Source organism: Agelaius phoeniceus, chromosome 3 (assembly GCF_051311805.1).
Source record: "Agelaius phoeniceus isolate bAgePho1 chromosome 3, bAgePho1.hap1, whole genome shotgun sequence".
Classification (NCBI taxonomy): domain Eukaryota; kingdom Metazoa; phylum Chordata; class Aves; order Passeriformes; family Icteridae; genus Agelaius; species Agelaius phoeniceus.
The window spans coordinates 63,005,288-63,022,704 of NC_135267.1; the positions used below are offsets into that span (position 1 = coordinate 63,005,288).

The 17,417-nt window shown below is 40.7% G+C and overlaps 1 protein-coding gene across 1 annotated transcript in view; it reads left to right on the plus strand.

Moving 5' to 3' along the window:
* Window positions 1–17,417, plus strand: part of PLAGL1 (PLAG1 like zinc finger 1) — a 47,820-nt gene that overhangs the window by 323 nt on the left and 30,080 nt on the right. The window contains exon 2 of the mRNA XM_077175446.1: window positions 17,191–17,233. Coding sequence (XP_077031561.1) covers window positions 17,215–17,233 — 19 coding nt within the window. The 5' untranslated portion in view covers window positions 17,191–17,214. The remainder of the gene's footprint in view (window positions 1–17,190; window positions 17,234–17,417) is intronic.

A 17,417-nucleotide genomic window follows, 5' to 3' on the forward strand; every position in this document is an offset into this window, starting at 1 on the left:
GGAGAGTTTCGTCTTTACTTATTTATTTTCCGCTTGTCCCCCTCGACTTTCCTCACGCCCCGGGCGCCGTGCAGGCTCTCCCATTTGTCCGTCCGCAGCGCCGCGCACCGGAGCCCCGGGATGGGCGTCCGCTCCGGCCACTCTTGCCTCTGGGCACAGAAAGGCCGCAGGACCGCGAATTTGGAGGAGGAGGGCACATCTCCTCATCTCTCCTTGGTGCCTCTCTCCAGCCCCGCAGCCCTCACGGGGCTTTCAGGGCAGAGCGGGGGGCGGCGGGCGGTGCGGTGACCCGCGGGCGGCGGTGGCACCCCCGTGACGGGAGATACGGGCCGTGGTGCGGGAGGTTTGTTCCCGCGTGGAAAAACAACTGCGGCTCCAAAGGTGCGCCCTCCGCTCGCACACGGGTCTCGACGGCTGCATCAAACCCCCGCCGACAGAAGCCGCCGCAGCAGGGTTTACACAGTTTTCCATCTCTCTTCAGGAGGCTGACAGCTTGCCGAGGTCAAGCCTTGAGTTGTCATTGACTCCTACGGGACACACAACTTCTAAATTTTTTTTTTTCCTGTGTGGAAGAGGGATTTACTACATTTACTACATTTACTACATCTTACTACATAGGATTTGTTTTTTTCTTAAAGTACTTAACTTGGTTAAAATTTAACTTTCAGTTGTTTTTTTATTTATCTATTAGAAGTTTGTGTTCCTTAGTCAAATGACAGTTCATTTCTGAGAAAGGTGAATATCGGACAGCCAAACTTTTCTCTGGGGGCTGTTGCTTCCTGTCTGACTTTAAAACAACAAGTATGTCCCACCTTGCAATGCATGGCCAGTAAGTCAAACTGCTTTTGTAGAAGGTGTTTAAAGTAGTTGATGAAGAGCAAAAGTACTAGCTGCCTTTAAAATGTGAGTTAAAACACAATCTTCCCACCTCAGCTGATATTTTTAATTTATAAAGGATTATATAGGACAGAATCCAAACCATGTTTTTGGGTACATGATATATCTACATGCATATTTGTGGCCACTTTGTCTAACATGATGAGGATCTTAATGAATAAATAGAAATGACATATACGCCCTCTTTCCAGGAATCAGTAGGAGAGGATGTGCCTGGCAAAATTACCAGGAGATTAGCAATCCAGCTCTGACACAATGGGGAGCAGGTTTCCAATCTGACCACTCAGATTGGATTGCATTGCAGTCGTAAAATTAATGTCAGCAGGTATAACCTGATTCTTCTTGGTTGTCCCAAAGCTTAGCAGAAAATCTGGCTGTTTAAGTCTGAGATACCTAATTATGTGCAGCAGCACAAGATGTCAAGCGGTCCTGTCCCTTCTTGCACTTTGCAAGAGTGTCCCTTTTTTATTGTGAGGTCTTCAGTATGTCATTGACCCTGCAACATCTCTGCTGTGCTCTGACGCTTTATCGGGGAGAAATAAAGACGCTGTCATTGGGAATTTCCTTTCACTGGTCCTTCCCGTCCCTGTTGTTGTTTGGAGAAGCAGCTCAAGGAGCACTGCTCCGCCTCTGTGCGTGGGGAGTGGTCACACGGCACAGCACAAAATGGGGCTGTGCGGAGCCGGTGGCACTGGGTGGAACACGGGGAGTTGTGCCCAACAGAAGTGCAGGTACAGTCACAGGATTGGTGACAAACTGTGCTTTTATTCCTCGATATTGTGTGTATTTGCTGCCCTGGTGCCACTGTATCTGCAGTATGGTTTCCACCACTAGCGTGTTACTTGCCCTGAATTGTAAGTCAAAGCAGTCAAAATCTCATTTGCAAACCTAATGGGAGCTGAAATAGATCCTGGAGTACTATAACTGTGTAATGGGCTGACTGCCACTGCTTTTTGAATTGCTCAGTGCTCTGACATGTGAATAGAATCTGGTTGTTCTGATAATGCAGATGCTGAAAATTGATAATAGGATTATTTGTGTAAGAAGAGAAGATGGGATGAGCAGAAATAAAAGAGAGAAGTAAGATTAGAAGAACTGTACCAGTCCCTCTGGACCTGTGTATCAGAGTGACAACAATAGTGGGAAGTTTGGAGAGTTTGGTACAAAAAAATCACATAAATACAAGAAAATAATTATTTATTTCCTAAAGGGGGCCATTAAATCATGTAGTTTATTCTCTAAGTTTAACCAGGGTAGGTCACAAATTCATGCTCTCTAACTAAAGTCAATAACTTCTATTTCCTCTAATTTCTATAATTTTCTCTGCATCAAGAACCTCCTGTTGTAAAGTTCTGTGAGCACTTGTATGTCCTCTTTCAGTGCTCAGTGGAAAGGAAGCGTCATAAGATAATTCCCCTCGCCTTGACTGAGACACATTTAATCTACAGTGTATTGCCAGGGCTGGGACCTGATCTGCTGTCCCTCCCTCAAATTCCTAATTTCTTGAATGATGATTAAACCCCAAAAAACATTGACCCCCACCCTGCCCATAAGTGAATACACACACTATACTTAAGGCAGTCATTGTAAGTTTGATGTGTTTGAGCACTTGCCCTTACACCTAACTTTATGAATCTAAATCGTCCTCCTCAGTAAGAGCAACCTGGCCCACAAGATGTTTTCAAAGCTAGAATACTGCCAGCTAGTTCCCTACTGGCCCCTCTGAACTTTTATTTTAAGATGTTCCTGCTTTCACAGATAAGCATGAGGCCAACAAGACACCAAGGGATCAGCAGTCACACACTTCTACTTCAGCCTGTGCCACCGTGCAGGCGGCTGCATCTTCTAATTGTCACTAAACTAAAAAGAATGTTTGTTCTTTTCTTGTGTTGTGTGGAAAGAGGTAGGAAATCTCTTTGAATGATGCCAAGGATACTGCTATTTTGTGATAACTAGCAGGAAATAACAAGAGTTAGGACAGAAAGAAGGTCAGTTGACTTGAATTTTGTATGGGAAAATCTTGAAAGTTGATCATAAAATTTAATTGCTCACGTATCCTGGGGATAGTCAAATAAATATTTTGCTTCTAATTTTGCTTTATTTGCTGATTTATCTCTATGTTCCAATGCATTCTTCTGTATATGGGCTATTTGTAATTCGCTGTGAGAGAGTGTTTTGGGTTCCAGATGTCTCTGACGTGACAATCCAGAAGGAAGAGCTATTTCCAATGGACTTTACTGTCTCTATGTTTCTCACATTTCCTCTTTTTCTGCTTGTACTGATCGATCTTTTGTAAAATGGCATGAGTTTCAGTGCTAACTAAGGATCAAGGATGCCTTTGTAAACTAGTTCTGTCTTGGAGGACAGAGTAGATCTGCTTTTATCTTTTTGTGTCTTGCACCTAGAGCACTATTTCAGAAGCTGTTTCACAAACAACTTGGGATAGAACAATATAAGATTAGGAAAGCACTTAGGAAAGTATTGGTGTAGCAGTATTTAACCTGTGCTAACATGCACAACACCAAGGAAATGTAGTGCATTGAGCAATATTAAATTTTGCTCTTCCACTCACTCTCTTGTATCCAGGTTTCTGTTGCTATTAATGGTGTTGAGGGATTCTTGAGGAGAAGCAAGGATGTCTTCTGCATGAGTGGCACTTGTCTTTCAGAGAGAAGACACTTGTCTTTCAGAGAGAACCACAACAGCAAGAGTCCCATGTGATTTTTTTTGGTCATAAACTGTCATTGCAATTTTGTTGGTGTACTTTAGCTGGAATGTTATTTCAATCACGGCAGCTGTAAAATGTGATGGACAGCTTTGGTTTGTCCTGTTCTGCAGGAATAAGTAACTTTAGATTCAGTTTGGCTTTTTTAAAGATTACAATAAGAGCGTTGTAAAATTGAGCAACAAACAAGTTTTTTATATAGCATTACAATTCTATTTCACCAATGCCTTGATAGGTTGATGCCCAAAGAAGACACCAAGTGTCTAATCATTATATTGTCCTGCAATAATAAGCAGTGGAAGGACTGGTGAAGCACATATTAAAGACATAACTAAAGTAGTTCAATGCTTATTTTGTCCCCGAAGAAGTAGAAATTACTTCTTTTCCAGGTGGAATTATCTCTAGAGTCATTGTCACAGATATGGCATGCAGAGAACCAAGAGGAGTTTGAAAGGAAGGGAAGTAGAGATTCTGAACAAAGATCTGAAAAGAGGGACTAAGCAAAAGGCAGAAGGAAGATGGTAAAATGCTGGAAAGAATTAGCTAAGAAAAAGAAGTTACTAAAAACATTACTGATGTTCAATTGGCATGACAAAAGAGAAGCTGGTAGATAAAAGTACAAAACCCTCAGAGATATGTTTTGTAATCACAAGTTCTATTTCAATTCAATTTTTATTTAGTCTTAGCAACCAGCTTTACTTTCTGTCCAGAGAGGCAACCTTTGTAATGCTCCAGAAGTATTCCATAGATTTCTAGGATGCTTTCTGACTTCTGTTTTTACATTTTTTATGTGCTGAGAGACACAAAAAGACATTAAACCCTTTTAAAGTGATTAAGACAAACTAAGAAGATGTAACAGAATCTTTTTCTGCTTCAACTGTACTTAGGTATCTCAGCAATCACCCATATTAATTAGGCAAGTGATTTAATATCTCTCATAGTAAGAAAGAGCAGCAGATTATTTATCTGCTGAAACACTATTTTTTTATATTATCAGGGCTCATCCAAGAAAATACCAGGGCTGCTGGTCAGAAGGAGTCCAAATGCCCTATGACAAAACCACTCCTCCCTCTTTCAGTGGAAGAAAAATTTGAAAACTAGCTCATGAGGTATCCTGAGTAAATGCATCATTTGCTTCCTGTAAACCTTGCAGCCAGATAGCCCTTCCTCATCCTAGTGGTGCCAGGCACTGGAAAGAGATCACTCAGTGTTGGTCCTCAGTGATGGATGCCAATGAAAGTAAGAAAAAATGTGACAGGTGAGGATTTCCACAGTTAGGCTGTTAGACCCCAGATGAAGGTGAATTAAATTTCTCTTGTCCAGAGAAGGGCAACAAAGCTGGTGAAGGGTCTGGAGAACAAGTCTTACGAGGAGCAGTTGAGGGAGCTGGAGTTGTTGGGACTGGAGAAAAGGAGGCTCAAGGGAGACTCTCTACAGCTGCTATAGCCTGGTGGGGGTTGGTCTCTTCTCCCAGGCAACCAGCAACAAAGAGGACCTTGTCTCAAGCTGGCCCATGAGAGTTTTAGGTTGGACATTTGGAAGGAATTCTTCAGAGAAAAGGTGATTAGACATTGGTATGGGCTGCCAAGGGAGGTGGTGGAGTCACTGTGCCTGGAGGTGTTTAATAAAAAGCTGAATGTGGCACTTAGTGCCATGGTCTAGTGGACATGGTAGTGTTTGGTCATGTTGCACTCAATGATCAGAGCTCTTTTCTCACCTAGTTGATTCTGTGATTCTGTAACTAACAATTTCAGCAAAATGTAGCACAGCCTGGAGCACCAATTCATCACAAGCCAGTGAAACTGATACAAGTCTGCAAAATGTTTTGGTTTCAGTTAACTCAGGGTATTCAGGCAAAAATAAGTTTACTGGAAATATTTTGACTTGTTCATGACTCACTTGTTTTTACAAATCTAACACTCCTTTCCTCACAAAGCAAGTAAATATGCAGGCAAAGCAAACACATTTACTATAATATCTGTGATACCAAAATTCTGTGGTTCTGAAAGGTATTCTCAGCTTGCCCTTATTTGAAACCATTTGAGGGGGTCAGGGAGGTGTTCATATGGTGACACTCACTATGTCCTGGCTTAGAAACATGTTGCTTTGGATTTCTAGTTTTGCTTAGAACAAAGGATTAGCGAGGCATTTTGTGTCTCTTGGGGGCTGCAGATGGATTGTAATGATATTCTTGTCACTGGTTGTGCCCAGCAAGGCTTCTGGACCTTGTTACTTCTCACATAGCAGCTGCCAGGGACAAGAATAATTTTCACACTTGGAAATCATCTTAACTTGACTTGTGCACATTTACATGCTGTTCTTCTCTCTGAAATACTTTTAGTGTAATTGATAGAAGGAATTGTCTCCCTTTTTAATCATTGCATTTGCAGATTTTTCACTGAGTCTGTGGAGAGCTCTGGCTAATAAAATGCATCCTAATTTTTAAGCATTTGTTGAATGAAAAGAAGAAAGACTGCCCTGGCCTAAACAGAGAGACTGACAAGATAGAAAACAAAGCAAGGATAAATGGGACATTAAATTGCTTTCCACCCTTTGTCTTTCTCTAATAGAAAAGATAAGGCTGGAAGTTTTTTTCCCTTTAAGTTGTTCTTATTGTTTCAACGATTTGTCAGTGTTCATGCCTGAATCTCAGAACACTTCAAGTCTTTGCAGGCTTCTGGACCTATATAGCCAAATATTTACAGATTTGTAGACCTCTAACAAAAATAAAATACTAAATTACAGAGTGTATACTACGATGTTAGAGGTCATCAAAGTGACCTGATTGAGAAGGGGTTGTGGTCTCAGTCCTTTCAAAAATAAAATTACCAGATTTTTGCTAATTTTTTCATACCACTTTTCTCAACATCAATAATCTCAGCATTATAAAATAATTTTAAAATAAGATATTACAAAAATGAGTACAGATTTCTAAAACTAACAGAAAACAGAGAATATAAATAAGATTGTTTCAGATATTTTTTACCCAAATCAAAAAAAGCAGTTCATTAAATAGTTGAGACAATGTAGAATGAGTGTCTTTTTTTGATCTGTAAAAATATCAGCAGGATTTATTACTTTGAAAATTTTTACTTGTCAAATTCACTAATTTTTTCAACTTTCTAAGTCTCTGAATTATCTTTGTGGTCAGTGATTTGCACTTTAACTTTATAAATTTATTAAGCAATCATCTAATTTAGAAAAACCCATAGTCAGGTTATAATTTTTAATATTAAATTCTAGCCTGATAGCAAAAATGGTTGCACATCTACTGAGGTGTTATAGTTGCTATCATACGTTTAGTAATATATTCGAGTCCCAGAATCTGAAATTGCACTAAATTTTAATTTGAATATCATGTGTTTTGACAAGGATATTCTTCCAAAGTTGAATCCACAAAGTTTATCAAACAACTTAAGACAGAGCATAATTGTGGAGAGTGTGACATGTGGCTAAGTTTGTTCCAGCAGAGCACTGACTCTTGAATCATATGGGTTCTCCCAATGTGAATATGGTTAGCAAGTCATTAGCAACCATTTATTAGAAATCTGTTAGCTTGTTATTGAGATTGTAGTAAATGTTGGAGATTAGAATGTCATGGTGCAACAAGGAAAATGCACTTTGGTAGCTGTTGACAGAAAACATCCAAGTATTTGATAGTGGGCACTTTTAGATAACCCAAAGTTCTTGCACTTGCAGACCTGACGTGCTGTATAAACATCTGACAGAGTATGTTCATGTAGGTTTTTGTAAATTACTAACCCAGCCTTCTGGTAACTTGGGGTGCAATTGCCAAACATCTGAGTTGTTTCAGGTTACTTTTCATTAACTCACAGAACCATACTAAATGGATGTTTCAAAAGTCAGAGTTGGAGTAAGAGATCATGCAACTCAGTGAAGGAATGAAGACAAGTGTCCTCTCAGTGAATTTTAATAAAAGGTTGGAGATCACTTAGCTTGTTTTTTTCTAAATTATTGTAACTTTTCTATGTCAAGATCAATTTTAAATGAAGGAATGGTGTTCTTTGCCTCTGTTGCTAGAGCACATGGAGAAGTTAATCAGGTTCCAAGGCTGTCTCTGAAAAACTGGCATACAGACAAATGACTGCAATAAAAATGCCAAACTGCTGAAATACAAGGTGTATTTTATATCAGCCTGCACTTGGCATTCATTAATCTGTGGTGCACCATATTCCAAACTCTTCATTTGGTACTGACAGGGGATTTAACAGTGACTTGTTTTTAAGTTGTTTTTGTCATTCTGTGGAGGTAGTGGCTCTTCCTTTACTTTCAGTCTCTACATCATTGACCTTGTTACCCTGTTTTCATAATTCCTTTCACATTCTCTTTCACCGAAAAAAAGAACCTTGTGTACAGAAGAGACAGTCTCCTTTAATTTATTCAAGTTTCAGTTTTGCTGGACAAAACAGTAGAACAACATTGCCCTGCAGGATGAAATTTTAAACGAGCATGAACACTGTGCATGTAATGCCACATTTTTTTGGCTTCTTGTTTGAGTAATGTGCAAGAAGTGGCACAGAATTCCAAACAGGTTTGTATACCATGCAATTCCAGTCCAGACCGCAGAAAGGCAGGAGTCCAGTTATAACTCTGTGTGATCAGTTGTCAGTATGGGAGAACAAAAGGTTCAATTAATCTTTAGTTGACAGTGGGGAGCAACATTTTATCTCTTTTTTATCTGAGAAAGAGGTTACTGGACTGAATATGAATTATCTGCATTTATATCTGCTTTTATTCAACAATAATCTGTGAGCCACAATTTGCAGATCTTTGGAGTGATTAAATGGCTTGATAACCAAAGGAAAAATTAAGGAAACAGCCAAGTAATATTTAGAAACATGTGTAGCTTTCATTATAAAGCATATATGCACCATTTGGAGGATTTGGTTATTATTAGAGTTGTGCACCACAGGCATTCTAGGCACTGCTATGAAAATATAACCTCTAAAACAAACATACCTTTTAAGAAAAGGCAATAAGAAATCACTCCTCGACTTACAGTTTAGTTCCAATAGAATCAGTCCCTGACAAATAATGTGATGGCTAATTTCAGTACATTAGTTCTAATAATTATCCCTTGCCTCTGTACCATCTGAAGTGGTAGCTTGCATTTCCAGTGCAGTATCCTGCTCCAGCCAGTTCACGTGTGAGAACAGGAGGGAAGGGATGTGGGTGATATGGCTGCCGAGTTTGCCACTGACAGGTCCAGCTGCTGTCCAAAGGAAATCTGAGCTTGCGGGTTGAAGCAAACAAATGGAGCAATGTGACAGGCAGCTGTTACCCAGTGTAAGTCTTGTAGTGTTAATTGAAACAAATCAGCTCCTGCTGTCTCTGCCTCGAGTATAAAATTCTCAGTGAAAACTCTGCCTATGCTTCAGAGTTATAAGGATGTACTTGTGTTATCATTGCCTACTTCTGGCAGCTCAAACAAATCTCTGAAGTATAGCGCCTTTGGGAGTGGAGAGGAAAAAGAAAACATTTTTACTAGCCAAGAAGCTGTTAACAATGAGGCATATTGTGGAAGAGCATTAATTATGCTTTGCCACATAATTTAGGTATAGAGACATCCAGCTCTTATGAAGCAACCAAAGAGACTAAGCTGCTAAACCCCGTAGAATCACTGTAAAGATCACTTTGCATCTAAAATAACCGAAAAATACCAATATTCTTGACCCAAAATCTTTTTCAGATAAAACTTCCTCCCTTTTACAAGGTTCTGAATTAAGTCATTTCAGAGCATTGAAATTTAAAACTACTGAAAGTGTATGAGAGTGAGCAAAACTGAGAAGTGAAAATCGACCAAATAATTTGTGAGTGTTTTTATAACATAGCAGCAACATTACACATTGCATCACCTTGTTGCAATAGTGCTTGGGTTGCATATGTTGTAGATAATGTGCAAGATTGTGAGCGTTTTGAGGGTGGGAGGTTTTAGATTGCCATAATCTAAGCAAGATGTGTGAGGTAAGGTGTTGGCTTCTAGATGATAAATCTGTTTTTATGATTTCCTGAAATTTACTGACATTGCCAAAGTACTGACTGAAAGCGTATCCCCCGCTCTGGTCACGGGAGTGACTTTTGCACCGTATGGGAACTGGTCTGTTTGTCTGTCTCTGCTGTGGGTTTTGCTCACCAATTTGGAAAGTTTTCGGCTGCTAGTGTGTGTTATTTGTATCAAACTTACGAAAGAAGTGAGTGTTAAACCCCAGGTTTTTGTCAAACCTTTTTTGAAGCCACAGACTTGTTGACTCTTTGGGGTCAGCTGCTTGAGGATGATTGCAGGAAAGGGACAGGAAATCTCCCTGCTGAACAGTCTGTCCAGCAGAGGAGTGGCAGTGCCCTTCTTGAAATAAGTGTTCGGATGCAGGCTTGAAGTGATGAAAAGTTTAGCCAAGGTATTGAGGGAGAACAGGAAAAAGTACTTTTTCACGTGACCTTGTACAAGTGGGTTTGGTGTTTATTTATGCTGGGGTTCAGTCCTGAGTTTCAGCCAGTAGACCAGAGTCCTCTCCAAAGGGCTCATTGAAATGGAAATGGTTTTGCCCTGCTGCTGTGGAATGCAAATTATTTTAGGAATGTTCCTGGGTCTTGAGGCTTTCTAAAGCTCACACTTACAAGATTTATTTTTTTTTAGCTCATTTTATCCAATTCTCATAGGAAAATAAGGATCCAGAAAGATGATTGGTGCCTTGATCCTGACCCAGCAAAATATGAAGTGTAGGTTTGTCTTCATGTGTACAAATAGTTCCCTTCAAGTTAGTGGTGGGAAAACATGGGAAATGCAGAATTGCTTTGCTGGATTGCAGTCAAAATTCTGAGTGCTTTGCAAAGCCAAAAAACAAGAGCAGCCCTCAGTAAGGCAGGCTGGCATGAGATGCTGTTTGGTGTCTTTTCCTAGGAGTCCGTCTCCCTTTTGTTACTATCTCTTTTTAAAAAATCTATATAATAGCTTTTCTTGTTATCAGGGCACTGGAGATGGGCAAAGGCTTGTGTTTGATGTCTTGTCTGCCACAGATCTTCTGCTGACCAAAATAGACCAGTGTCAACTGATACAGGCTTGGAAAATATGGTGAGAGACAGTGCCATATTTCAGAACAGGAAGAATTCGCTTTGAAACATGGAGTGGGATTTGTTCATCTTTGTGTTTCTGGTATCAGGGCACAGGATATAAGATGTATTTACATTTAATGAAAATTGGGGTTTTTTTTGCTTTAAACTGAAAACAGACTTGGATAGATGAGTTGCTTGTGTGTGGACCATATTTGCTGATGCTACATGTTGAAGTGATCATAAGCAGGTTAGAGTATTGATTGGTTGGTGGAGGGAAGTAAGGCAGGATCTTTTTATGTATCCAGATTTAATGCTTGGTATAGCTTTGCAGAAATATTAGCCAAGGGATCCAAAAATTTTCAACAGGATGACTCTTGAAGTCACTGGGAACTGACAGGGCTCTTAGTTGCTTGCATACCACTGCATTTAATCTGTGGAGATGCGTATATAGTTATAAAGTTTCCTTCAGAAGCAGGACCAGTTTATGTACTTGTATAGTGTTTGTGTGTCTGTAAACACAATTTAAAACATTATCATGAAGGTATACAAAATATCCTTAGTAAATACATTAGAGAAAACATCCTTGAGCACATGACTATTGCACATTCACAGTCTGCCTCATGATTTTGTACAGTTCTTTTACCTCTGCATAGTCCTTTGTAAAAGAGAAAGACATTACATTTATAACATTGCATTTTCCTTATTTTTTACATTCACAAATAAGACTTACTTAGGGGCCTTCTGCAATATTAGTGAGTCAAATTTCTGGATTGTGGACACAAGCTTTCATATGTTGTACTTCACAAGCTTTTTTGCTTAATCAAGGGAAAAGATGCAGAATCCTGTACATAAAGAAAAAGATGATGGCAAATCAGTTTTTCTCTTTTGTAATTATGAAATAATACCATGACTTGAAAAAAAAACCCAAGTAATTGTAAAAGTACAAATTATACTATTTTATGTTGTAAATAAAGTGATTTATAATTTCATCTATTTTGCTAGTGAGGGACTCTGCATATGATAGACTAAAAATGCACAGAATATCACTGTTGGTAGTGGCATCAAACAAACATAAATCATATGTTTGAGGGGTTGTACTTAGCGTGCACTAAATCCTGATATGGAAGTACACGTGGGACTAACACGAACTTGAGAAAATCTGCATGGCTTTCTTTACATGAAGATTTTGGCCATGCATATCATCTTTCCCTGTTAGTACTCTGTTAATAAGCAATTTCTACATCATTACTATTGTCTTTCTTGTTCATGAATGTGGGAGAAGAGAAACTATGTCAGCAGTTAGCCCAGCACAAGCGCTAGCAGTAGCCAGAAGAACACAAGCAAGGACATCAGCGGAATGCTAACGCTGTGTGATAGATTCCTTGTCTCCTGAAGGTGTTTTCTTCTGAGGGATTGCAACCTGAGTCATCAGGTGTGCTGAAAGTTAAACCCCAGCAACTGATTTCTGTGGTGGTGGAAAGAGAGTCCTTCCTGATTTAATCTCAGTGTAAGTAGGTTAAGTGTGGTTTTCCTGTCACATCTTTGCTTGTGCATTTTAGACATCTGCAACTCTATTACTTACCGTAGATGTCTTGAAAAAATACATTTACTTGTGTTTTACCTTTACTTAGTTAAAATATGATAAAAGGTACTTAGATAACAATGTCACTTACATGAGGCTGTTGTGAATCTATAAATGACTTGTGCTGGGCATTCTTCTGAGTATCCAAGGGATAGCAGTGCCCCTTTTCAGCTGCATGAGTAAGGTGGACAGATGACTTCACATAGTGAGATTAATCTTTTGGTGACTGGTTAATTAATGTGCCTCTTTGGTGGGCAGCATGAAACTGAGGTGCATTTGGGGGCTGTATAATGTCAGATCACTACAAAGAGTCTGCCTGTGTTTACAGTTGTCTTTGTTTTTGAACATTGTTTTCATGTGGAAAGCAATGTAAGGAATCCTGTAATAACCTCTGAGGACTTGGTGGGGGGCAGAAGCTGACTGGTCCAGAACAGCCATGTTTCAACTCACAGTGGGTTCATAATTCAGAGGCTCTGATCCAAGTCTTTGTCTCTGCATGGTACAGGTCTCTTTTGCAGGCAGCATGTTCTCTTGTTATCTACAGATGGCATCGTTTTGCAAGCACAAGGGTATCACCCACAGTGTGAAAGCTTTTCCTGTTGCTGCCACTTTTGTCTCTTCCCATATCTGGGCCTGCTTTTCCCTTGGCTTTCTGTGTTATGATGCCAGGGAAGATAGATGTACATCTTCTGAAAGAGAGGTCAGTGGAAGAGCTCTGTGACATGAGCCCACGTGAGAATCCTTGGGTGTTACATGCAGGGCAGCTGTCTCAAACAGCAAGTTGTAGTCTTACACTGCAGAGATTGCAAAGGTCCCTCACACAGCACTTTCCTGGCTTCCCTTGCCATGGAGTTTATCATCTCTGGTAAAGATGAGCTTCAAGGTCAGGGAAACAAGTGCTTTTTGATGAAACCTTGTCATCCTCCTGGAACTCTGCAGTGACCTGCAGCAGCTGTAGAAGGTGGAGTCTTTGTTGCCCTTCTTGCTGGCTCCCAGTGTGAACCACTGGTTAGCAAGGAAGTTATCAAGGCCATTGCTGGCAGCCTTCATGGATGTCTCGTGCATCATAAACAGCCCCATAGGTCCTGTGCAGGCTGGTTTTCCTTGCTGTGCATTTCCTTGTGGACTTCACCTTTCCTCTGGTGTAGCAGTGACTTTGATCCTCATTGTAGATCCTCCTCATGAACCATACTTGGTTCCATACTTCAAAACTGCTGCCTATTTTCAATACTTCCATGTCTTCTGCACCAGAACAGAGCAAGTAACAGGCATTTTATTTCCCACTGTGGGCTCTGGACATATCAGGACTGTCCCTTGAGACTGGATCACCATCATATGTATCTGAGTCATACATGCCCACAGTGTGCCCACTACAATCACTTATAGAACATAAAATGCATAGTCTCTGAATTTTTGCCAATGGTGGAGCAACTGAAAATAACCCAATCCCTAAAATCCTGTCTCCTACACAAAATACACTGTGACATGTCCTTCTAGGCAGTGCAGAACCCATCCCCACTTCCTCTAATGGGTGCAAACCACTTTCCACCACCACAAAGCATTGAACTTTTCATCATTCAAAGTGCCTGTAATCACTGCTTTGCTATCTTTTGACTGTTAACTATCTATTTATTTAACCCATCAAGTCTTCCTCAGCCTAAATGAATAAGTTATTTTCCTGATACCTGTAAGCCTGTAAAAACCTCATTAAGCTTTGCCTCACATTTTCTAGGCTGCAATTTTCATGTATGGGAAACATCCCCCACTCAGCTTCTCTTCCTCTTCTGCCCATTCATTGATGAGAAAGGAGGCTACTTAAGAGCAACTGCAAACAACTTATTTTGGCTGTGTGGGCAGCACAGCAAATTTGGGGAATATACCTGCAACCCTTTGTCTAAAGGTCAGTGTGGTTCATGGCCAGGCACCTGAGCTTGCATGTGGCCAGAAACTGCCAGGCACCGTGCCTGCTTGGCACAGCATCTATGGCTGGCACAGCTCTGTGTGTGTTGGAACCCCCTTGGTCAGAGGGCAGTACACCGCACAAGGGGAGCCCTCATACCCTTGAAGAAGGAGAGAGATTTACACTATGGTTTTGTGTAGCTAGGATGATGGATAGCTAGGATATGGTTTTGTGTAGCTAGGGCAGTTCTGGGTCCCTGTTGAGGATAACTGCAGGTAAGAGCTGGCATAGCTTATGAAAGAGCTTGTAGTTCTGCTTAAACTCCCCTGCCCCTGCAAATGCAGGTCAAGCTTTGTTGTACTTATCCTCACCCTGTCAGAGAGAAAGTCTGAACCAGCTGTTGGGAGAGGAGCAGTTCTTTGTGGTGGTGTGCCTGCTGTTCTTCTATCCTGAGGGTGGGTTGTGTTGCAGTGACTGGGATGCCCTCACAGAGGTGCTCCCTCTTGGTTTGTAGTTTCTGTGCCCTTCCCAAGGGCTGGACTTGGGCATTAGGGGTTGCTGTTGCTAACACTGTTTCATCATAGAAATGTGCAGGGGGAAAAATTTCTCAGGCGTCAGTGGCCTGTGGAGAAAAACATTTTGGTGATTTACCTCCAAAATGACATCATAGAACAACTCAGCCAAAACTTAATTGGGATGTTCATGGACCATAGTGTCACTGTAACAATGGAGGATATGTGGGGGCCAGAGAGGGCATGGACTGAGGCTGCACTTCCTCATGGCAGGACAGTGCTGCACACCAGATGTGTGACAATGAAGGTATACTACTGACTCAAGCCATATGGAAGGGAAGAGCTTGTGTTTTGGTGGTTTACCAGGTAATTACCCTGCAGATTGAATGCTAACACAATTAAATCCTTTTATCACAAATCTAGTTATTCAGTGGGGGAAATGAAATCTCTATTAGTTGATGGCACTGCTTTGACAGTGATAACATGTAGCCTGCTGTTTCTGGGGATGACTTTGTACACACACTTTGGTGTGTGTGTACAGTCACATATGGATGCCATTGAAGTCCACTGTTCCCTCTGCAAGGGCTATATTTTTAGAAATTAGCACCACAGACAAGAGTCTTGGTCTCAGCCAGAATGGCATGAAACTGCAGAGTAGATTTTTTTCAGAAATCAAGTCTTTTCTGGGTGATGGAAATCAGACTAGGACACTTGCTACTTAGGAAGCCTGCTGTCAGCATGCCTATTTTATCTGGAAATAGGACTCACTGATGTCCCTCTAGCATGTGGGCACCTTTACTTCTGCTTTCTCTCAGCACAACTCAGTTCTCGCAACCAGCCCAAGTTAATTTGGAAGTATCTTAGTAACTAGCATTGTATTTTTAAAAATGAAGATTTTTTGGACCCATTTCAGTCAGTAACAAAATACAGTTGTCTTCATCAGAGTCATGTTTTCATAGAATCATAGAATAATCTAGGTTGGAAAAGACCCTTCAGATCATTGGTCCAACAATTAACCCAGCACTGCCATGTCTCTAAGCACCATATCTACATTTTTTTAGAAAAAATCCACAGAAATGGGGACACTTCTCATGGCAGCCTGTTCCAGTGCTTGACAACTCTTTTGATTAAGACTTTTCTCTTAATATCTAGCCTAAACCTCTCATGGCACATCTTGAGGCTGTTTCCTCTTGTCCTGTCCCTTGTTACTTGGGAGAAGAAACTCATCCCACCTGGCTACAACCTCCTTTCAGGCGTTGTATAGAGTCATAAGGTTTACTCTATACAACAGAACTTCCTTTCCCCATAGCTTCCTTTTCTCCAGGATAAACAAAGCCAGTTCCCTCAGCCACTCCACACAAGCTCTGTGCTCCAGACTCTTCACCAGTTCTGTTGCCCTGAACTCACTCCAGCCTCTCAATATCTTTCTTGTAGTGAGGGGCCCAGAACTGATCACAGGATTTGAGGTGAGGCCTCACCAGTGCTGAGTACAAGGGGACAATCCCTGCCCTGCTCCTGCTGGCCACACCATTGCTGAGCCAGGCCAGGATGCCATCGGCCTTCTTGGCTACCTGGGCACAGCTGGCTCATGCTCAGCTGCTGCTGTTTTCCAGCACCCCCAGGTCCTTTTCTGCCAGGCCACTTCCCAGCCACTCTTCCCCAGCCTGTAGCCCTGCCTGGGGCTGTTGTGACCCAAGGGTAGGACCCAGCACTGGGCCTTATTGAACCTCTTTCATTCACCCTGATTCATACACACACACACACACACCCACCCCTTTAAACACTGCCTTAAACACTGCCTGATTTATACAGGACATAAAATGGCATACACTATGATGTGATTTGTATTGGTATTTGTGTGTCCACTTACTAATACAGGCATTATTATTTCTGTAGCTCCAAGTAGCCTTATTCAGTCATTGGAATACCCGTGTGTTGGGGATTGCTCAGACAGCTACAGAAAACTCAGATTCTACTCCTGTGGTCAAAAACCAGCAGATGAATGGGAAGGGAACAAAATGAATGAGTTCAGCAAAAACCAAAAGCCTCCAGAAGTCCTTCAAGAGAGCAAATAATATGTCTTGTCCTATATTTGGTTAATATTCTTTTTCACTGTGCAAGGGTTGGGACTGTTAGAAATATCAGGCTTAAACACAGAATAGCATGCAATGGGGTAAAATACATGATGCTTGAAAATTCTCTTGCAATTGATGCCTGGAAAATACATAATAATAAAAGTTAATGAAGATGTGGAATACAGTGAACTGCTCTTAATTAAAATGCATTACATTAAGATTGTCAGTTTACATGGTCTGTGAAATGAAGTGAAATCAGTTTTTCTTGTCCTCTAAAACCTGAAGTTTTTCCTTTTTAGATTTCTGTAGCTATGTTCTTATTTCCTAAAGAACTAAAAGACTATGCATATGATTGTTAGCATGAGATATAAACATGAATAGCCCTAGTTCAGAAAACTGATAATTCTTTTTTCATTTATTTTGTGTAGGTTTCCTTTGCCTGATCTGTAAACATGTCCACAGACCTGCTCTGTAAGTACATTTCCATCATCCCACAGTGATTTTTTGGTTCCATATGTTTTTATTGGATTCCCAGATGTACTCATGATTGATGTCTTTTATCTGAAGTATAAAGTCTGCTTTTACATTTGCGTTGCTTCTGGGACATCTGTGAAACAATATTACCATTATAATCAATGAGATTATTCTTGGAGTA